General features: G+C 43.5%; 1 protein-coding gene across 1 annotated transcript in view; it reads left to right on the forward strand.

Annotated features, from left to right (window-relative positions):
* col5a3a (collagen, type V, alpha 3a) overlaps positions 1 to 23,070 on the forward strand; it is a 112,625-nt gene that overhangs the window by 37,274 nt on the left and 52,281 nt on the right. Inside the window, exons 6-18 of the mRNA XM_066673875.1 lie at positions 8,874 to 8,993; positions 9,282 to 9,407; positions 9,983 to 10,036; positions 10,137 to 10,178; positions 10,285 to 10,347; positions 15,172 to 15,246; positions 15,598 to 15,681; positions 15,925 to 15,981; positions 16,391 to 16,444; positions 17,067 to 17,120; positions 17,482 to 17,535; positions 21,586 to 21,639; positions 21,824 to 21,877. Coding sequence (XP_066529972.1) covers positions 8,874 to 8,993; positions 9,282 to 9,407; positions 9,983 to 10,036; positions 10,137 to 10,178; positions 10,285 to 10,347; positions 15,172 to 15,246; positions 15,598 to 15,681; positions 15,925 to 15,981; positions 16,391 to 16,444; positions 17,067 to 17,120; positions 17,482 to 17,535; positions 21,586 to 21,639; positions 21,824 to 21,877 — 891 coding nt within the window. The remainder of the gene's footprint in view (positions 1 to 8,873; positions 8,994 to 9,281; positions 9,408 to 9,982; positions 10,037 to 10,136; positions 10,179 to 10,284; positions 10,348 to 15,171; positions 15,247 to 15,597; positions 15,682 to 15,924; positions 15,982 to 16,390; positions 16,445 to 17,066; positions 17,121 to 17,481; positions 17,536 to 21,585; positions 21,640 to 21,823; positions 21,878 to 23,070) is intronic.

Here is a 23,070-nt window from a genome sequence, read left to right on the forward strand (position 1 = left end):
TTCTGACTATCAATAAACACAAGTTAGGAACTCAAATTCCACTGTATTTATTTGTTTGACACTTTCATAGAGCTGCTGCTTAGCCTTTAACTCTGCAGAGCTCTGATTGGCTGAGAGACTTGTAAATCATAATGCAGGCAGATATCCAGCACAAACTCACCATTTGTAAAATCTCCAGCTACAGCAGTGATCACATTTGTTTTTATCCGACTTACGCCGGCAGCTTGTAAAATTATGCCGTGGTCTTTTGAAGTGGTTCTAACGCCCCTTGGAACGGTGGCTGATGAAAGAATCCAGTGAGAGCTGGATGCTGTAACAAGAACGTAAAAAACTCTGCTGATCTGTCTGAACAGACGACGGAGCTGTGTTCAGTCCCAAACAACAACAACACGCAAATACATGATGTGTAAACAGGGCGTAATGTTGACGCCACCATATTTATTGAACCCAAAGCCCATGGTTCCTGTTGGAGATGGTGTTTTGCGATGGCACTGCCTACATTTCGGGAGGAGGCTGTGGTAGTGGAAAATGAACCAGGTATAAGGTACAAAACAGCGAGTAGAGCCAAGCAGAGCTGAGAAGTGTAGATGCCATGCAGTGGAAAAGTGCCATTAGTAAGGATTTTACACTCTTTTGCTGCAGTGGAAGCCTGTACTCCTCTGGGAAGTCTTGAGTAGATGTTGGATCAAGAACAGTTTCATGACATTCAACCACAAGAACATTAGTGAATACAGGTACTGATACCAGATCATTAGTTGTGGATCACAAATGCCACTCCGCGTTATCCCAAAAGTGCTGGATGGAACTCCATGAAGGCTGTACACTTTTCTAGCCAACACTTAGCATTGATACTTGTGAACTTATGATCATGTGTATCTGCTTCAGATTCCTCCACAGTACGTCACATCTCTCCACAAAATGGTGGGAGACAGCTTCTGTAGTGGTAACAACTGTTAATGATTTTACACATTTATATTTTGAAAGCACCCTCCAAGCACTCTCTGGCCCATTTCAGTCGCTTGGGCTTTTAACAGACACATTTACATTAGCTACAGGTTTGAGTCTGGGACCTCATCCCAGAGCAGCCATCTCTCAGCCGGCCAATAAACGGAGGAGCGAGGATGCGTTGAGACAAGTCTTCCCCCATCCATCGCTCCGTCACTTAATTTATTAGCGCCAGGAGTCTCCTCTGCCAAGAGGCCTTAAAGGATATTTCACCCAGAACTGCAAACAGTGCTAATAGCCAATGAAAGCTTATAGAGATCAGATAGCATGAAATGAGATCATGCTAACTCACTGCCAGCAGAGTTTATCCCTTGATAGCCATGTTAGCATTTTGCGTTGATGTATTACCCTAACCCTTTGAACCTGAGACTTACTGAGCTATTAACCTTACTGAGGCGTATTATTCAGGGACTGTTGTAATTTGTCCAGTAGGTACTATTAAATTAATATGACAGTTGTGTAGGAGAGTTTGTTGACACCCTTGTAATTATTGAATTCAGCTACTTGAAGGTGCACTCATTAGGACGGGAGATGTGAGTCGGCTGTGCACACAGAGCCGTTAAAAAAATACACAAAATGAAACAAGATTCTCTTGAGTAACCACACGAGTCTGTGTTTACCAAGCGCACTTCCAAGTGTTCGGAAGAAGGGTTAAATGCCTGTGGAGTGTGGAAATGGGATCCCTAGTGTGATACATTTCTAATATTCTTCTGGCTGAATGTCATCAAATATTCCTGCAAGTTTTTTCAAGTGTGCTATTAGTATCTTTATTTAAATAAGAAATTGACCAGTATACTTTATTTTTATGTACTTGTTCGTAATGTAGTTGGGTTAAAGAATACTTGGGTTATACTGACAAACGTACAGAAAAGTCAGAGTATATTTAGAGTATATCTGTAATAAAAAATGTATTATGATTATGATACTTAAAGTAAAATTAATTATTTTTAATTTATATTTAAAATGTAAGTATATTTGGCTTTTATTTTGGCATGAAACAGCTGAGTGTATATATTACGGGGGGGTGGGGGCGGGGCTTGCACACAGTGTTATTAAACAACACAGAAACAGACAAAATTTAGCAGATTTTATTGACAATATACTTCTAAGCGTTGAGTGACATGATTTCACGTCTAAAACGTAAATAAACTGCTAAAAGACAGCTAACGTTGCTCAAATGTGATAAAGGTTTAAAGAAAACATTTTAATCTAATGTTCAAATAACGTTTTTTTTGTCAAATATCATTAAAATGTTTGTTGAACATTAGAATAAAATGTTTTCTTTAAACCTTTATTAGTTTTATAACTAGATTAGTTAGTGAAAGTTGTGGAAAAGTTCCCTGCTAGCTCAGTGTACTGTATGTTGACTAAGGCTTATGCCCTGATCCACTGGTGGCGCTGTTTCACTACATACACCTCATAGTCTCTGGTATTTACCCAAAGAAGAGCTATGTCCCAATAAATATTGAAATAGTACGCTTACGAATATAATACTAATAGATAGATATTATTATACTTAATACATACACTATGCTTGAGAAATATGATTCAACTCAACTTGACTTCACTTAATTAAATTATTGTTATATATATATAGACCAGTGGCAGATGCTGGTCTTTCAAGGAGGGGAAGCTCAATTTCGGCCTACATCATAAAATGTGTCGGTTTATTTATACGTAAATTCTACCCTCCGTTCCTTTTCAAGAAAATGATCTGTGACCCTGTCGTACCAACAAGGCGTCTTTTCCAGGGACTTGACTAGTGTCCTCTCAATGGCCAGCAGAGCTAGGCTGCTTAAAAGGCCTTGGCCCATGTGAAGTGTGTCCGCCTGTGCTCCCACGGATCTTTACACCAAAGGATCGCTGATTCGCTCATTTCGCTGTCAATCAAAAAGGGATTCAGCCTCAGACAGATCATCCAATCATCATGCAGAAGCTGAGCGTCCTGGCCAGCCGAGGCCAGCCCACTGCCCCATAGACCCCCAGAGACGCTGAGCGTCCTATGGTTGGGACAAAGCCCAGCATTTATCCAATCACTCGTCTCGTTTCGCTGCCCTTCGCTGCTTCGCTATTGAACTCCACACTGTTTAAAGCACTGTGAAGCTGCGGGAATGATTGAGAGGAAAGCCGCGTCTTTACCAGTGATAAGAAGCTGATTCTGAACAAAAGTTGAGCACGTTGTAGTGCATATTTATTCACTGACATGTACACACAACAGTATATATTTGATCACTTATTTTTGACATTTTAGGAGAAGCTGAGCTTCCCTTGCAGTCTTAGAGCAATCGCCTCTGATATATATATAATAAGAGAATTCCTTTGCAGAAAGAACTGTTACTGCAGCAAAGAAAAGCAGAGCAGGAGTAAATCTCCATATTAATATCTTTTAATTTTAGAAGAAATGTTGGATGGCCAGTGTTTATTTTATTAATATATGTTTATGGGACAGTGCTGTAATAATTTTTCTTATTTAGGTGCTCGTGAGGGGCTTTTAAGGCCTGTGGGAAGATTTGAATGTGTGGATTTGTGCTTGTGTAAGTGTGTGTGTGTGTGTGTGTGTGTGCGTGTTTGTGTGTCTACACGTGTGTGTGAGTCACAGCAATGACTAAGTGTGTCAGTGGGCTGCATTTTTGGGAGAACCTCTGGGAGGAACTCATGTCATGTGGAACATTCGGCTGCACAGATCTTCCCACGACCCACACGTGTGTGTGTGTGTATGTGTGTGTGTGTGTGTGTGTGTGTGTGTAAGAGAGAGTGTGCCATTTGGCTTTCTGCACTGCACTGGGCCACAGCTGAGAGAACAGGCTGTAAACTCAGCTCTCATCAACATCTCTCGCATTACTGACCCACTTCTGCAGTTACACACTGATCTCATTCACAACTTGTACTCTAACACACACACACACACATGAATACACAACACACACACACTAATACAAATGCACATGAACCAGGTTGTGCTCCGTAGAGTGGGTACCCCACATTGAGCAGTCACGTTTGACACACACACATCTTCTCACTGTTATTATGTCTCATCAGCCGAGCTCTGTGATAAAGAAGCTGGAATCAGGTCGTCTCCACTGATCTTAATTACATTCAGCCTGGCGTTTGATGTCTGATTTTGCCTCGTGATGAATACGTTGTGTTATTTATGACTGTCTTCATTTGTAAAACCCTCTCACAGAGTCATGCTTTATTACTATGGGTTTCAGCTCCAGTCATGGGAACAAACCCAGACAGTTTCATTCTCCTGCCCTCACACATCTGATTCAGCTCACGACTAATCAGAGTTTGATCAGGTGGTGCTTGAATAGGGAAGATAATGCAGACTGTTTTCAGGGCAGCGGGACTCCAGGAATGCGACCGAGGAGGTTGTTCATTAAAGGGATACTCATTTGCTGCTGTACTGTTCATGTGCTGTCCATTAAAGGAATACTCCAGCACTTTTCAACCTGGTCACTATCTAAAACATCGGTGTCACACTCTGTTACTGCAGTTCAGAATGTGTTTCCTGTGCAGAATTAAGCTGGATTTGGATGGGGATTCTGCTGAGACCCATCTAATACCCTCTGTAAAGGGTTATTATAGTGTATAGCCAGGGTTATTATGTGTTTTATTCTCAGGGCCAAAGAGACAGCCTCGGTTTGTGTAGCGCACACTTATGACATGGCCCTCTGAGTGGTGCCCGTCAAACCAGGGCTCGATGGCTTTTCCAGTGACAGCACGTATAGCGTAGGGATCATTTTTAGAGTTGGAATTTGAAACTGAAATATTTACCCAATTACTGAATTAACACCATGAGAATACACTCTTAAAAATGATGGTTCTACAAGGGTTCTTTATGGAAGGAAACGGTTCTGTATAGAACCCTGAACACCTGAAAAACGTTTTGCATGATTAAAGGTTTCTTCGCATCATGACAGGGTTCTTCAGACTGATGGAGAATGTGCTATTGATGGTTCTGTAAGGGTTCTATATGATTCACCAATGTCAAGTTTGTTAGAATAGAAGTGCCATACAGAACCTTTTTCAGGAACCATCTATAGCTCATTATCCATCAATCTGTGGAACCCCTTCACGATGCAGAGAACCCTTTAACCAATCAAGGTCTTCAAGCATTCAGAATTCTATGTAGAACCATATCTTTTAATAAAGAACCCTTGAGGAACCATCATTTTAAAATGTGTTCTTGTTAATTATATTGTTTGGAAGGGAGAAATAGCTTTAAGTTATTTTTATTTGGATATTTTACATATATTTTATTTTGTTGTAGATGTATTTTATTGTGAACAGTGTCCAAAGTTGTTCTATCATTACCTTCTTTCAGTCCTGTGCACTACATACTGGGGAATGTAGGGAATAGAGTGGGCAGCCATTTTGAACACAGCTCTGTTTTTTTCTGGACACCATTTTGAACACCACTTATGACATGTTTTCTTACCAGTACTTAACACATAATAAACACACTATAGAAGTGATTGACTACAGATGAAGCTCAGGTTGACACTGGAGTATTCCTTTAACCATGAAAGACCATCTCTAGTTGTGATGTGAGACACAGGTGAGTTATGGTGAGTAAATGTAAGACAGTGGATTCAATTCTGCTCTTTCCACTGCATTTCTGTAAGGTTTGCTCACTTCTATGTCATTCTTCTCCATTTATGCCCCCCCTACCTCTTAAACTGTAACCCCTCCCCACCTGACCAAAGGCCACACCCCTTAAGCTTGAGGACACGCTGCAAGGTGACGAGCCAGCCAAAGGTGACGAGCCAGCCAAAGAAGAGCCTCCGAAGAAACGCTCCAAAAAGGACAGGAAGGGCAAGAAGAACAGAAAGAAGAACAGAGGGAAGAAAAGGGACAAGGAGTCACGGAAGAAGAGAAAAGAGGTGGAGACTCTGGAGGTGGAGGGCTTCCTGGAGGTGTCTACCAACCTGCCTGAGTATTTGATGCGAGGGTTCAGCCTTGGGGCTCAGTCATTTGTAACAGAACGGCCAACCGTAGCTATGGAAACTCCGGCTGTTGCTGTTGACCAGATGGACTTGATCCCCGAGATGCCCACTCATGAGCCGGACTCTGGTCTCCAGGAGCCCCCCATGCGGACTACTTTGCAGCCTGAGACCCCTGAGGAGCCCACTGTAGCATCTACTGCATTGCCCCAGTCTCCACAGACTGAGGTGGAGGTAGATTGCAAACTTGCTCTTGCAAAAAAAAAAGAAAAAACACCCTTGTCCTTCCTCCTCCATCCTCCTCATCATCACCCGCTGACCTTAACGCCTCCTAACAAAGACACCACCCTCATACCCACCCCCACCTTCACCTGCCACCCTCACCACTAACCCAACACACCCACTGCTGCAGTGGCACAGGGGTCAACTGCAGCACTGCAGTTGTTTAGAGTGTAGTGAGTAGATTACCCCCATATTAGACCCCCAGAGTGGTCAGCTAGCTAAGACGTGTCTGGTGTTCATTTTAGTTTTGCCCTAGAGCTATGAGGCTAATTAATTTATGCATCATCGATTTACCCCCAAAAATGTAGCAGTGCGTCGCATACATTAGGCCTTCAGTTCAGCTCCTGAAGGCCTAACCAATGGGAAACCTCACACAGCTGTATCTGTTTAGATGTAAAGGGGACATTGTTTGTGGACATTAATGTGTGTCTGGAGTACACCAAACCACACACTGTGAAACAAGACCACCCAGGATAAAATGAACCGATCTGAATTGGCACTGGTCTTATGTACACTGTTTGGTCCCGCCCCCTCGCAGAGTAATATGAGCACTGAGTAAATGGCCAAAAACCAGAGCTTCTACTCCTCGGTTCTCACTGCTGTACGCTCGGGGTCGGGGTGAACAGCGAGCGGCTCATTATCATTTAAAGGAACAGGCGCTGAAACCGGCCGTTCTGAATAGTGCTGTTACTGTGGGGTTTGATCCATTAAGACCCAAGAACAACACTATATGAAGAGCATTAATTGGTTAGCTGCATTAGCCTCATAGCTTCAGTACAGAACTAACGCTGCAAACTACACACATCAAAGCTGGGCAGGAAATTAAGACTAAAGGTAAAATCATGTAAATTTGATTGGATTTTAATGTTGAAAAATGTCACTTCACTCACTGATGGATTTTGCCTCGTCTTCAGCTGCAGCACTTGGGCCTCTGTGGATGAAAGTGAGACGTAACGCATGTCTGTTTTCGTGTGTGTGCCTCAAATCTCATTCCATTGCTTTTACGATCACAGCACTGTAGACCCTCGGTGTTGGGAATTGAGTTTCTGTGTTTCAGAAACACTTTTACCATAATAGAGCTGACTCAAAGCAAACCTTATTATATCCGGAGTGGAGCGTGCAGTAATCCATCACTTTGATGCATGGGGCCACGGCGCCGGTGATAGATGCAGGTGTTGATTCAGTTCTCGTGGTTTTTTGCTGAGGCCGTAAGCTTCCGTGGCTGATCCTGATGTGTCGAGTTTACATTTCCACATTGCTCCTGCGGTGCCACTGCCACATCTGGCTCTCACCCCTGCCCCCCAGTGTACTCCCCTTATTAATGAAGTATAGGGCTGTAACTACTCATTTGTGCTTAGCATTGATTCCTTATTGACGAGGTGCATTTTTCTGTCTTTACCTTTGATGCATAAAGCATGTGACTCAAAATAGAATATACACCTTTTAATGCAGTATTTCCCCTCATCCCATCAACTTCTTAGCTGTATTTATTAAGTGAAATATTTATTTATTCATTCATTCATTGTCTGTAGCCCTTATCACTGGGTGCAATGCAGGAACACACCCTGGAGGGGGCGCCAGTCCTTCACAGGGCGAAACACACTCACACATTCACACCTATGGACACTTTTGAGTTGCCAGTGTGTGATTCTGGACCACACAGACACTGGGAGAACACACCAAACCCGACACAGACCCGAAGCCACACACCCAGGACCCTGGAGCTGTGTGACAGAGACACTACCTGCACCGTGCCACCCTATTTATTTGTTTGTTTGTCCTGTCCAGGGTGCCCTGCACCCTGTGATTCCAGTTAGGCTCCAGACCCAAAGGGACCCTGGTCAGGTTGAAGTGGTTACAGATGATGAGTGAATGAATTAACAATGACCACTTCACTGTCATTTATCATAACGGACTGAAACCTGTAGATTAGAGCTTGGGCCCCATTCCGAGACTTATCACCTACCTTCAGTGACCATGTGAGTGACATCTCAGAAACTATTTCACTGCCCTCTGTCACTTTCTAATGATATTAGTGGGTAATATTATGTGGTAGGCCTTCAGTTCAGCTCCTGAAGTCCTAAAAGTGCTCAGATTGCAAGCCTGACATCCACTCCATCACACACACCAGGGGACAGATGTTCTAATAGGATTTGTGGGAACTTCAGTTCATTCCAAAGCCATGAGAAATGGATGATTGGGCGAGACGCCGCTCTCCCGATTGAGGTCACATTGTAATTTGCTATGCTTTCGAGTCTGATCGTGATGTGCCGAGTTTACTTTTCCACGTCACTCCTGCTGCTTTGCTGCCACCACCACATCTGGCTCTCCTGCTGACATCACCCCCTTATTAATGAAGCGTGTGGAGCAGTAACTACCTCACAACTGCCTCTCAAACTTTAATAACTCACACCTGACACCGGTTTGAGAGCCCTGACACTTCCATAACCCACTAGCACACTAATATGCCTTGGAATCGTGAAGCAACCCTGGCACCCTCAGTACGTCCGCTGATCTGTTTGGGTCTGAGTTCATCCATCAAGGTCAGCGGATGTGGATTGGGAGTTGTCAGCAGTGCTCAGCCTCTCCATGGTAACTGACCCCCTGATGACGATGTACTAACTGATGTACTCTGCGTAGGAGGAAGGGCCTGTGAAAATGCCAGAAGTGGAGGAGCACACTCAGAACGCCTACAGCCACACGTATGATGACCTCTCCGTCTCCACGGTAACGGTGGCCACTAATATCAGCGAATATGAAGTAAGTGCATGTTAAGATACTAAGTCTTCAGATTATTTTACATGAGCACATTAAAATATTAAATATTTCGAAATAAAACAAACATTAACCCTTTGTAAGGCTCAAATACAGTTGATCTTTACTTGAAATAATGTCACATTATAATATCAGTCAGTACCAAGCGTGTGAATCAGCCCTGCTGGCTCTGAGCTGGACTAAACAGAGTGTAATGTGGTTGTTAGGAGTTGTTAAGCTGTTTAACACCTTTGTAGCCATGCTGTGTTAAAAAGGCTTGTCATATATTTTCAGCTCATTGACTTTGACGACTTCAAGAACAGTACCGACAGTTCAGAGCTGGAGTATGAAGAGTATGAGATTGATGAAGATCGCTACGGTCCAGCTGAGAGACAGGGGGCGGACACTTGGCATGGACAGGTCAGCCAGACTCTCATTGTGTACGGCAATGAAAATAAATACGTGCTGTCAAAATTAAAGCAGTTTTAATTTATTTATTTATGTAACTTGACAGGATTGGTTCTTTAGATTTGTGATGTAAGAAATCCCGGCTGTCTGAAATTGCCAACACCTTAGCTATGACTTTGACTGTTTATATCGCTCATGATATATTATATATAATATGAACATATATGATGTATGTAATATACTTTTTCCTCCAATGCGGTGGGTCTTTTGACCCCATGCTGGCCCTCTTGGTTAGTCAGCTGCAGTCAGCAGTAAAGCAGACTGTCTCCAGAACCATTCCTTTAAGGAATTAATTGAGCTGGATAAAAAATTTAATATGTTCGTCCATTTCCAATCAGTAAAATATCAAACAGCCTGAATGATCTTACGTGTAGAAAGCTCAGAAGAAAGAATTTATCTCAGGGGTGAGAACACTCGACGCCTTGCCTAGAATTAAGATATTTACGCTTGTCTAAGATACCCTTTTTGTCAGTGTACTCCTCATTAGTAAGCTTTGATATCTCATATGTATTTGTATGCTCTCTCAGGAAAACCAAGGCTTTGAGAAAGGCCAGAAGGGAGAACAAGCCATTGTCGAACCAGTAAGAGTTAAACATTAACCCCCATCTGTAAATTCTGATGATTTTACTGAGGTGCTGCATGTGTTTTAAGCTGCTCTGAGCTGTGTTTTATCTTCTCCAGGGCACAGTCTTCGAGGGGCCTCCTGGGTTGCCAGGACCTGTGGTAAGTTTCATGTCAAACTTCACCGAAATGGTGATCTTAAGCCATTTTCTACAGTACGTAGCTGAACAAAGCCGATGTTCTCACAGTATTTGTGTTTGTCTCTCAGGGTCTTCCTGGTATACCTGGTGTAGTTGGACCCCCAGGGCCCATGGGAGACCCAGGTGATAGGGTGAGTACATCCTCAATGACTTTTACTTCAGGATTTTGTCAAAGCTGGTCACTATTTCACAAATGTTCCTCAGAATCAGAATAATCTTGTTGAATTTAGTCATTTTCAGACAGAATTCTGTTGTGCTGTGGTTGAATGTGACAACATATTATTGACTAGTGTTGCAGACTATGATGTGCTTCAGTCAGATTCAGACAGATTTTCTTACTGGGATCTGAGTTCGACAGAATTTTGATGTCTACAGAGTCATGCTACAGTAGGGCTCAGAAGTAAAACAAGTCGGTATACAGTAGGTTTAGAAAAATGGTTTGGCTCGTGTAGGATTCACAGAGACTTTTGTTGCACTACACTAGGGCTGGGGCTGAAGCGTATTTGGGTTTGCATCAACATTTCAGGCCAAAATTAAGTTCTGTTCCAGAAATTCCAGGGAAGTGATTGTCCCTGTGGAGTGGCCTGAGCCAGCAGTGTAAGTCTGTACAGATGTTGATGAGCAGGAGAGCTCTGAGGGTCCTGCTAACCTGGCCCCGGACCTCAGGCATCAGGGAGCCATGACTCATATTACTCTCTGACCCCATTTTCTCTGGACTTTGTGTATATATGTAATAGTCCCTCTGGAATTAGCTGTTCTTATCACACCCTCCAACAGTTTCATGCTCATGATATTAGTGCTAACCAGAGCGTGATATCATTTTCTGATTGATTATTTCTAACTCGCAGTTCAGGGGAAGATGGGGAGAAATTTGGCGGAAAGTACAGATTCAAAACGTTCAGTTTAACGTCTTTGTGCTTGTGTAAAACAAACTGTAAAATGTGATGTTACAGTGAATATTAGCACAGCACCTTCTAGTGCAGTTTATTAGTGAAACTAATTAGTAAAATAACAGTAAATAACAATAACAATTAGTAAAATTAGTAACAAATAACAATGGATTATGATTTGTTTGTTTATTTAATAATAAACACACAGAGTTCCCCAGCTGGGCTGGGACTGGACCGTTTTCCTGCGCATTAGTTTGGTACTTTCTTTAGGTCTATGTTGCCACAGGCCACCTACTTTGTATCCTTGTACATTTATGTACAAGGATTTAAAGCTGCTTGAAGCTCAAGGTCGCTGCTGATGCTGCAGAGCCTCCCTTAAAAACCCTCTCACATGTGGTAGTGCTTAATGAATACTTTTAAAGCTTGAGTGATACATTCCTCTGGAGGCCCCCCTTTGTCAATTTTATGAGAACTTGGGCCCCTCCCTCAACTACAATAAGTAGGGTAAGTATGAAAGAAAAAAAAATCAGGTCAAATTATCCCATTTGTCCAGGTCTTTTATTGTGTGCCTATTCTTAAATAAAAACAGTTTTCTGACAGTCGTTTAAATATTTCGTCCTTGTACTTTCAGCTCTTACCTCACCCCCCCACCCCTAGAGTATGAGACGTACTCTGCCACCTCTCCATGAATGAACTTAGTTCTTTGGTCAAAACACCACAAGGATCAAACCTCACAGCAGCATTCTCCCCTTGTCTAAACAGCCCTGTCCAGAGCGGCCATTTTCAGCGAAAATTCAGCTTAATTTGCTTTAAAACTGACAATTTTATTAAATTGACGGAAAAACCCGAGCTCGCTACGGAAATTCTTGAACGCAACCGTGACGTCACTGGTGGACAACAGCTGAACAATGCTGCGGTAAAACACCGTTATGACTGACTGTTATGACAGTATCTAGCTAAATAACCAACATTATTCATGACAATAGCCTAGCAATAAGCTAAACTCAAATTTAGAGGTACCGTTATTCTTGTAAATGTGATCGAAGTCGAACTGGAATTCATCCGACACTATAAACCTCCGTAATGCAGCTACGTAGCCGAGTATAATCTGAGCCACCGAGTTTAGCGAGTCAAGCTAATGTTAACTAACACCAACTAAAACAGGCGAAGTGAGTGTCCTTACCCTGTTTACCTCCATGTTACAGAGGCTCTTGAACACCTTTCGTTGGTGTCCTTACATGCCCATATTGTTGGAAAAGCGCCAGTGAAATGAGCTACAGATAACGGAGTGAGCGGAGGGTCCTTTCCAAAGTGCCCGTTTAAAGTTGACAAATTTAGTCCATTTTCTGGATATTTTGGGATCTTTGGGCCATTTGTGCACAGATGTCCCACTGTACATTGAATTACTGCAGCCAAAAACAACACACCTTTTCGTCATTTTGCATTAAATTATGTGCAACTTCTAGAGTTGTTGTCCACCATCTATGTCACAGGCAAGACGCCTATTAGAGTTTCCGAACACCGTGGGGCCTTTAACTAATCAAAGCTCAACGTTTTAAAATGGCACTCGATTACAAATCTGAATCCTGAGAAAGGTCCAGTGAATGTATAGTGAGTTACAGAGATAGAGTCGTTTGTTTTTGACCGTAATTGATCATTTGATTCAGACTCTCTTATTAAGATTGTGTTTAATTGCCACACAGCAGATGTGGCCCCTCATTTCTGTGCAGGGCTCTAGAGGCATGCTGAGACTTAAAGAGAATAAGCAAAGCTTAGTGAGGAAGTGTTCCACTTCAAACATTGTGGCTGCGCAGCCTGGGGCCCAGCTTATCTTTCAGCCTGTATACGTGTATATGTTCCTCCCAGAACTCCTGGGCCTGACAGGTACGCTCAGATTTCCTGGCAAAGGTTTCCTGCTCTTTTCTCAGAGAACGTTGCCTGCTGTTAGCGCCGTTGCCTCTAATTGACAGCTTTTATTAGCCAAGCGCTTTAATGTTTCAGCAGGGGCTTATAGCAGCATTAGGCTTTTATTCGAACGTGGAGCAGGCGGACTCCAGAGACAGGCTAATTGATAGGGAGCTGATGTTGACTGATGTGCCCCCTGGAAATAGTGCGTGGGTTGTTTTTATAGCTGTTGGTTTGCAGACAGTGACGTGTTCCAGGATACGCGTGCAACAGGAGTGGAAGGTCAATACAGCCATTAGGTGCAAACCTTTGTAGGTATATGTTTTTTGTAATTTCACCTGCATATAGTAGGACCTACAGAGAAGCTAGGACTCATAGCAGCTGATTAGACATCTATAACTGTATCCATCACAGAAACACAAAACTTAAAGCTTTCAAGTCAGGAGAACACCAAGATCCACTTTAGGTGCTTTTCCACTGCATGGTACCTACTTGACTCGACTATACTCTGATTGGCCTTTTGCTTTTCCATTAGGTAAATTTGGTAACTGGTACCTTGAACCGGGTTCTTTTTTAGTACCTGGTCCATCACGGTTCTATGCGAGCCGAGTAGGGACTAAAATGGTTTGTGTAAACCTTGCAGAGCTCTGATTGGCCAGAGAGACCTGTCAATTGTAATGAAATGCAGATGTCCAGCACCAACTCTCCATCTGTAAAATCTCCAAACTACAGCAGAGAACACATTTGTTTTTAACCCACTCACAACAGCAGCTTGGATCGTTGGCAGATGAACGATTTCAGGGAGAGCTGAACAGTGCAACAAGGAACGAAAAAAAAAAACGAAAAAAAACCCGAAAAAAAACAGGTCTGTGTCAGCTTATGACAGAGCTGTGGTCAGTTCCAATAAACAACAACAACAACATCACGTGAATACACAGTGAGTAACCAACGCTCAGCATTGCAGCCATCATTATTGAGGGTTCCAAAGCCTGTGGTTCCTGTTAGAGATAGCGTTTTGTGATGTTTCCAGCTACATTTTGAGGAAAGGTGGGGGCGGGGGAGGCATTGTAATTGAAAACCAAGAAAGTAACAGGGTCCAAAAAGTGAGTGGAGTTGTGTTGAGTAGGTACCCTTCGATAGAAAAACTCCATTTGGCTTTAGATCACATCCTCAGGTGTTTCTCTACAAGATTCACTTGGAGCTGTTTAGAAGCCAACGCTAAACACTGAACATAAGAACATTTGCAGATCAAACAAAGAAACAAGCACTCTATGAATGAATGAATGAATGAATGATGTGGGTTCGATTCTCGCTCCGGGTGACTGTCTGTGAGGAGTGTGGTGTGTTCTCCCTGTGTCTGCGTGGGTTTCCTCCGGGTGACTGTCTGTGAGGAGTGTGGTGTGTTCTCCCTGTATCTGCGTGGGTTTCCTCCGGGTGACTGTCTGTGAGGAGTGTGGTGTGTTCTCCCTGTGTCTGCGTGGGTTTCCTCCGGGTGACTTTCTGTGAGGAGTGTGGTGTGTTCTCCCTGTGTCTGCGTGGGTTTCCTCCGGGTGACTGTCTGTGAGGAGTGTGGTGTGTTCTCCTTGTGCCTGCGTTGGTTTCCTCTGGGTGCTCCGGTTTCCTCCCACAGTCCAAAAACACACGTTGGTAGGTGGATTGGCGACTCAAAAGTGTCCGTAGGTGTGAGTGTGTGAATGAATGTGTGTGTGTGTCTGTGTTGCCCTGTGAAGGTCTGGCGCCCCCTCCAGGGTGTATTCCTGCCTTGTGCCCAATGATTCCAGGTAGGCTCTGGACCCACCGCGACCCTGAACTGGATAAGCGCTTACAGATAATGAATGAATGATTGAATGAATGAATGATTTGGATGGTGACAAGCAGAAGTAACTTCTATAGACTGATATTTGGAGATATATAATATCCCTGCAGATGTGTTTGAGAGGTGTAAGCCTCCAGGAATGAATGGAGCCTGTTAGAGTGTAGTGGCGGAGGCTTATGTGTAAGTTTCAGTTCAGATATGTCTCTCGCTTGCTGAGAAATCAATATCCCATTCTTAAAGGCTGATGGGGCGGACCGAAATGAAGAGTGGCCTCTGACTTTTGCCTGGTAACATGCTCCCGCAGACTTTTCAACACAATCATCATCTCTTCTCTTCCCTTCAAGGGCCCCGAGGGACGTCCAGGCCTGCCAGGCGCTGATGGGATACCAGGTCCTCCAGGCACACTGCTGATGTTACCAGTAAGTACTGAAACACTTTATATTCGCCCACATATGCTGCACTCACCATAGAGACCCCCTTGGCTGGAGGAGAACATCTGCTGCATACAGAAGAAGTGCCATTGCTTGGGTTTGTATTTAGGTGTCAGTTATGTCTCTTGGCCACAGGGTGGAGCTGTGATATCAGAATGAGCGCTCCCAGTGCCCTGGCTCATTTTCTGTGAAATACAGAGATAACACCAAGTTTCAAATGTGAAAACACAGCCTGGTTTTGGTCCATTTAGATGTGTACACAATGCAGACACAAATGCGCTCTCTCTTTTCCTCACCTCTTTCTTTCTCTCTCTGTCTCTCCCTCTCTCTCTCTCTCAGTTTCAGTTTGGTGGAGATTCTCAGAAGGGCCCTGTGGTGTCTGCTCAGGAAGCCCAAGCTCAGGCCATTCTGCAGCAGACCAAAGTAAGACCCCCAGCTGAACCAGTTGATCAAAGTTAACCTGGCTGCGCAGCTCCAGCCACCTCCGCATAATCCTCCGTAATGTATTCCGACGCTCCGGAACGGTCTGGAGTTTGGAATCTTTAATGAATTCAGCACCGTGTGGCTGTGACTCACTCTTGGCTTGAGCTTCTCGAACATGTGGAAACACAAGAGAAGCTGCTGTGAACACGCTAACGTTTGTTTGTGGCATGTTTCCTCTCTCAGCTTTCACTGAAGGGACCACCCGGACCCTTAGGCCTCACAGGAAGACCAGGACCAATGGTAAAGGCCTTCTTTCCGCTTCAGTTCCATTTGTGTTGTTTGTGTTTTGCGAATGCCTCAGATGTCTCTGGGTGGGTAGGACGCCCCCCCCCCTCTCCCCATGGCCGTCAGCATCATGCTAAAGGTTCTCCTCCAAGTGTGTTGAGCTGCCCAGTGGTGTTGTGTTCACAGCACTTAAAAAAGAAGCAGTGGCTGGCTTCACGTGTCTTGGAGGAAGCATGTGCTAGCCTTCACACTTCCTGGTTGGTATCATGGTGGGATTGAGGGGGGGTCTTAGAGAAGAGGTGATAATATTTGGGGAGAAAAGGGGAAAAAGGATTCCATTCATTCAAATGTGTACATTTTAGCATTCAAACAACAACATGGGTGGGTTTCTGTTTAAGGACCATGAAATATGTGTGTGTTCCAGGGACTCCCGGGTCCCAGTGGTCTTAAAGGAGACAGAGGTGATTCTGGACCTACGGTGAGTGATTCCGCATCCCCAGACTGCAAGGAAGGTTTGGCCCAAATGTGATCTGTAGTTCTCTTATGGCCCACTGACTCAGGGTGACCCAGGTCCATATTAGGGCTGGACAATAATTGAATATCAATATATATCACAATATAACAATGTTTCAATAACAATGTTACGGTTTTTAAGCACATTTTCAAAAAGTCAATATACACATCGTTACAGGGCGCTGGCGTCAACTCTTTATTTAAAATGTAGTCGAAAAATATTAATATTGACAAAGCCTATAGGTTTCTGTTTGATGGGGACGTCATGTACTTGTTTGTTTTTGTATTTTACACTGTTCATATCGATATCGTAATTATATCGTAGCTGCCATAATTAATAAATATACCGTGATATAAATTTTGGCCGTATCGTCCAGCCCTAGTCCACGTTATAGGGGCCAGATTTCGGATGTGTTGGGGACCAACTATATAATTGTGCCTGGAGAATCCTCTGCATTTCTGTAGCTGCACGTCTTAATTCAGACATCGCTTTAAAGGCATCACATTGTATTTATTTGTCCTTCTTTTAAGTCCAATGTTAAGAATTATAACACTTTTCTCCGGTGACTGTTCTTCCTGTCTCTAAGGGCCCTCGTGGGATGCCAGGTCCTCCAGGACTAATCGGGAAACCAGGCAAGAGGGTAAGAGCATGGATTTCTCAACAAAGAAGGCTTGCTTTTGTCTGTGTCGATACAATGATAGATGTTTGCCCCTTTAATCTTTAGCTTTGTTGTTGTTGTCTCATATTTTCAGTGACTTCTATTACATTAATATGCAAATGCAAGCTGTAACATGTAATATATATGTAGTTTGAAGAACAGTGGGAGCAGTATAGAGCGCTATAGGGCACTGGGCCACACATAGACTTACAGTGATTTAAAGAGATGCAAATGCACTTCAGACAGATGTTTATCTCAAACTGGATTCTAATGAATATTGCATTAGCAAAGCAGGAAGTGCACTGAGCGAAACGGGAGGCTAATTCTGTACATTTCTCCTCAGGGTCGTTCAGGTACAGATGGAGGTCGAGGAGCTCCTGGAGAGACAGGCACAAAGGTGAGTTTCATACCATAACAAATTGCAAGTCTAAAATTTTTTTTTTCCAACATGAAAAGTATGTCACTCATGTAATGAAACATATTTATGTTCAACTGTACATTTATTCTTGTACGTGTTTTACCCTTTGACACTCGTGCAGAAGAGTGTTTCTTTCAGCTGTTCACTTTGCTCTTCTTTGTTAAAAGGCCTGGAGTAATAGCCATATGTTGTGATGGATATATTTTCCTGAAATAATTGTGATAACTATGTTATTATCATTTTAAAACCATTTTATGCCACTGATGTAAAGCTGGGGCGGCACGGTGGTGCACCTGGAAGTGTTGCAGTCAGACAGCTCCAGGGACCTGGAGGTTTTGGGTTCGAGTCCCGCTCCAGGTGACTGTCTGTGAGGAGTGTGGTGTGTTCTCCCTGTGTCTGTGTGGGTTTCCTCCGGGTGACTGTCTGTGAGAAGTGTGGTGTGTTCTCCCTGTGTCTGTGTGGGTTTCCTCCAGGTGACTGTCTGTGAGAAGTGTGGTGTGTTCTCCCTGTGTCTGTGTGGGTTTCCTCCGGGTGACTGTCTGTGAGGAGTGTGTTGTGTTCTCTCTGTGTCTGTGTGGGTTTCCTCCGAGTGACTGTCTGTGAGGAGTGTGGTGTGTTCTCCCTGTGTCTGCATGGGTTTCCTCCGGGTGACTGTCTGTGAGGAGTGTGGTGTGTTCTCCCTGTGTCTGTGTGGGTTTCCTCCAGGTGACTGTCTGTGAGAAGTGTGGTGTGTTCTCCCTGTGTCTGTGTGGGTTTCCTCCGGGTGACTGTCTGTGAGGAGTGTGTTGTGTTCTCTCTGTGTCTGTGTGGGTTTCCTCCGAGTGACTGTCTGTGAGGAGTGTGGTGTGTTCTCCCTGTGTCTGCGTGGGTTTCCTCTGGGTGACTGTCTGTGAGGAATGTGGTGTGTTCTCCCTGTGTCTGCGTGGGTTTCCTCCGGGTGACTGTCTGTGAGGAGTGTGGTGTGTTCTCCCTGTGTCTGTGTGGGTTTCCTCCAGGTGACTGTCTGTGAGGAGTGTGGTGTGTTCTCCCTGTGTCTGCGTGGGTTTCCTCCCACAGTCATTAAACACACTTTAGTAGGTGGATTGGCGACTGTGTGTGTTGCCCTGTGAAGGACTGCCGCCCCCTTCATGGTGTGTTCCCACCTTGTGCCCAGTGATTCCAGTGTGTGATCTGTGTGTGTTTACACTGGGGCTTTCCTTTGGTCCTCATTTCTACCGTGCTGTCAATAGCAGCATCCAGCAACACTACAGCGCCACCTCCAGCTCGGGTGTAGAAGCATGTGATAGTCAGGAACAATGACGTGAGAACTACAAACATTAAGTAATGCGGACAGTCTGGTGAGAAGCCGTGCACGGCGAGTTAAAGAAGACGTTGGCATCCTCACAGACTGGTGCTCCAGTGAGAGGTTCAGTCCCATTAGATCGTATTTACTCGATTGTTGTCATTTCTGGTGACCTCTCTGTGTGTTGTAGTGTGCAGTGTATTTTGTAGTATCACATTCGAAAGCCGTGTCCTAAAATAACAGGCCACATTAGCAGTTGTCCAGCCTGCGTGAATTGATCCATATTTCCGTGTCTAGTCACTTACAATTCCATTCCTCGGTGTGTGGTCAGGCTAGACATCTGTCAGGCCATTGGTTTGGCTTGAGGTTTGGAACAGCTTTAGTCGAACCTAATGCTTTTCGCTTGTCAAATGAGCCTCTGGCTGTCCATAACAGTGTTATAGTGAGGACACTGGGAATGGACATCACTGAAGCCTGTCCAGCTGCAGGACAGCGTTAGTAAATAAAACAGTGTCCGCTTGATGTGGGGGTCGAGGGCGTCAGTGGCAGGTCTGTGAGGAGAAGCTGAACTCCACACACTACCTTCCACCCACAGACCCACAGCAGATGGAGAGGGATCTACAGAGAGCACTCATTAAATCTGTGTGTATGTGTTTGAAAATGTGTGGGGATTAATGAAAAGCAAGAAATGCTGAGAAAGGAGTTCATTAAAGGGCTCATGTGATGGAAAACTTCCTGATGCAAAATACCTCATAGAACTTTGCATCAATGAATTTGTGCTTGAAGAGCTTAAAGTGCTTAGCATGGTTCCTAAGGTGTTGCTAAACATTTGCCTTTGTATCCCAGGTGGTTGCTACGGTGTTGCTGCACGGTTGTTAGCCATTTGCTGTGGTATCCCATGTTGTTGCTATGGTATCTCAGGTGGTGTTCACATGAATTGTGATTTCTAAGTTGTTGCTAGGCAGTTGCTAGGTTTTTCCAGGTGGTTGCTAAGGTGTTGATAGATGGTTGCTAAGGTGTTGATAGATGGTTGCTATGGTAGTTGTTACAGGTGGTTGCTGTGGTGATGCTATGTGGCTGGTTCATACAAACCTTTCACTTACACAATAGCTTGTGTTGAACGTCTCATGTTTGTGATGTCACAACAATGAAAACAATATTTTTTTTTATTTGTAAACTACCAGTCAGTTGTGTAGTGATGGGACTTCCTCAGAAACGAATTCACCCAAGTAGTTCCCTATAAAGTGGATTACAAACCATAGGGAGTAATAGCGTTCAGTTCGAAAGGACTTATAAACTGCGTAGGTAGTATTGAGTGGAAGTTGACCACTACTTAGGGACTTGACAATGAAGTTTACTCATCAGCCATTTTGTTTTCTATGTAAACATGTAGTTATCCTGTTGAATTTCCACAAAATCACAATTATTCCCATATCACACCAACAATATTACACATGGCTGCAGTCCATATCACAGGATTAGTGTGTAGGGAATACAAAGGCACTAGTTAGGGACCCTTTGAAATTGAATGCAGCTCAAAACAATGCCTCCAACAATCCCAACGTTGTGGTGCCTCTTTTCCGCAGTGATAGGAAACAATCTCACACACCAAAACAGAGAGTTCCAGTTCCACCTACAGCACTGTGCAGAAATCTTAAGCACCTAAGATAATTATATATATTTAACTAATGCCTCCTCAGTGAGCGTGGTGCTTGTATAAAGTTGTATAATCACAGTAAATACAAACTAATAATTATATAAACCGTATAACAAAGATAACAAAGATAAATAGCTTTTTTTAAAATCTCATAATCTCTAGTGTCTAAAACGTTTGCACAGTAAAAACTATGGAATGGTTGTGATATAAATTCATATATAATATCAATAATATTTGCCCCAAAAATGGTTTGTTTTGGTTTGTTCAGTTATTTGGTTTGAACTGCCTCAGTGTAATAGAGAGAGGGATGCCAATGAGGATATGATTGGAAAGGGTGGGCAAAATGAAGCTAATGCTTCAGCTGATACATTTTGTAAATACTATTGTTCTTTCTGTGAGGAGTGTGGTGTGTTCTCCCTGTGTCCGCGTGGGTTTCCTCCGGGTGCTCCGGTTTCCTCCCACAGTCCAAAAACACACGTTGGTAGGTGGATTGGCGACTCAAAAGTGTCCGTAGGTGTGAGTGAATGTGTGTGTGTGTGTTTGTGTTGCCCTGTGAAGGACTGGCGCCCCCTCCAGGGTGTATTCCCGCCTTGCGCCCAATGATTCCAGGTAGGCTGTGGGTCCACACCGCGACCCTGAACTGGATAAGGGTTACAGATAATGAATGAACGAATGAATATTGTTCTTTTTTTATTATTATTTTAAATCATTAGTTATATTTCTTAACGTTAGCTTCTTATATCAGTAGTTGTATTGATTCTGGAAAATATTTAATAAGGACGGAAATAAACTTGTATTTCTGTTCCTGCTACTCGTCCATTATACTGTAACCAGTATTGAGGCTTGGGCACTTGAACACATGCAACATAGCTGTAGATGTACTTTTTCACTACAGTGTGTGGTTAAAGTTATGAATGGACTCCAAGGAAAACAAAGATAAATTGAAATATGCATAATTTGATGGATGGATTCTGTCGTTACATGTAGGTAGGAGCATATGTGTTTGAATTTGAGTGTGTGTGTGTGTGTGTGTGTGTGTTATCCTGAACATGCTATACATCATGCTCATGCATCTCTATCTTTCTCGCAGGGTGACAGAGGCTTTGATGGACTACCAGGGCTTCCAGGGAACAAAGGACACAGAGTGAGTGTGGAGCACTGCGGCTGCTTAATCAAATCCCACAAGCCTGGGCTCAGCCAAGCACATCTGTTTAGCGGCACCCAGGCCGCATCCGCACTAACTTTGATCTCATTTGCCGTATATACTGAAACTGCTTTTTTATTGATGAACTGTTAGCGTGGGATTCATTTCAACTTTGTCCTTTCAGGGGGAGAGAGGAAAACCTGGCAAGCACGGTCCATTCGGGGAGCCTGGTGAAAAGGTGACAGGCATCTGCCATTTCCACACTCTCTCTTTTTTAATATCCAAATATTGACACATTACATGACGACTGAAGACAACTGTTGTGAACTGTGCACAGTTTAAAAAAAGCATTAAATGGAGCAGCTGCACATGAGCTCATGAATAAAATGTGGGAATCACATTTTACCCCTCATAGCCCTGTACCTGCACTTTTCCTAGGGATAGGGCGTTTCATTCATGTTGGGATTGAGGGGTTGAGCGAACTCTCTGTATATAGCTAGTAAATGTCCAGTTCCACCTTAAATTTAAGGTGGATCTGGATGTTTTAAAGAAAAATCTGCAGCATTAAAAGCTGAATTCAGCTTCATATCACAGAAGAGTAAGGAGTTGATGATAATACATTAATGTCAAACATTTCAGAAGGCCGTTGCAGCACTGTAGCACTCTTCTGATATCACTGCAGACTGGTAGAGCTGCTGATGACATTGTCCCCAGTGGTTCATTTTTAAATCATGACGTAAGGGAACACAGAAACTGGTGCGATCCAGAAGGTTCACATTGAGTGTAAAGGATCTGGAACGCATTGATTGTCATGTTTTTTTGGGGTCCCCTGTGACTGAATCCTCTAAAACACCACTGTCAATGCCTTCGGGATCCTTTTCCCTCCTGATTCAGACTCGCAGCTCTGCGTACTTCCTCTGTCAGAGCTGAAGTATAAGAACATATCTTATCGATGTCCCTGCAGAGTTCACACAGTGCTCTAACAGTGCTAGCCAACAAACCTGCACTAACAACATGAAACTATGAATGGGCTTTTTTATATCAAAGCTTTGCCTGATGTTAAATCATCTACATTCAGAGATACGATTTGAGTAACATGCATTAAATACTTGAACCATTTGGCATAAGTCATACATTTAAAATGGACTGGATCTCAATAATCAGATCTTACTGTGGTAGCAGTAAAGAAGAAAAAAACGCTGACGGACATTTGGTAAAGTCCACAGTGGTACAGCTGTGAGCAGATGTTTTAATATTAGTTTGTAATCTCAGCCCCGCCCCCAACCTGAAATGAAGATTCTGGTTGGTTCTGCCAACTAATCTTCTAACATCAGTGCCTACGCTCGTAAAAATAACGGTGCTACAAAGGGTTCTATGTGTGATGCCATAGAAGAACCATGTTTGGTTCATAAAGAACCATTTTTAGAACCA

The sequence above is a fragment of the Hoplias malabaricus genome, chromosome 6 (assembly GCF_029633855.1).
Source record: "Hoplias malabaricus isolate fHopMal1 chromosome 6, fHopMal1.hap1, whole genome shotgun sequence".
In the NCBI taxonomy this organism is placed as follows: Eukaryota; Metazoa; Chordata; class Actinopteri; order Characiformes; family Erythrinidae; genus Hoplias; species Hoplias malabaricus.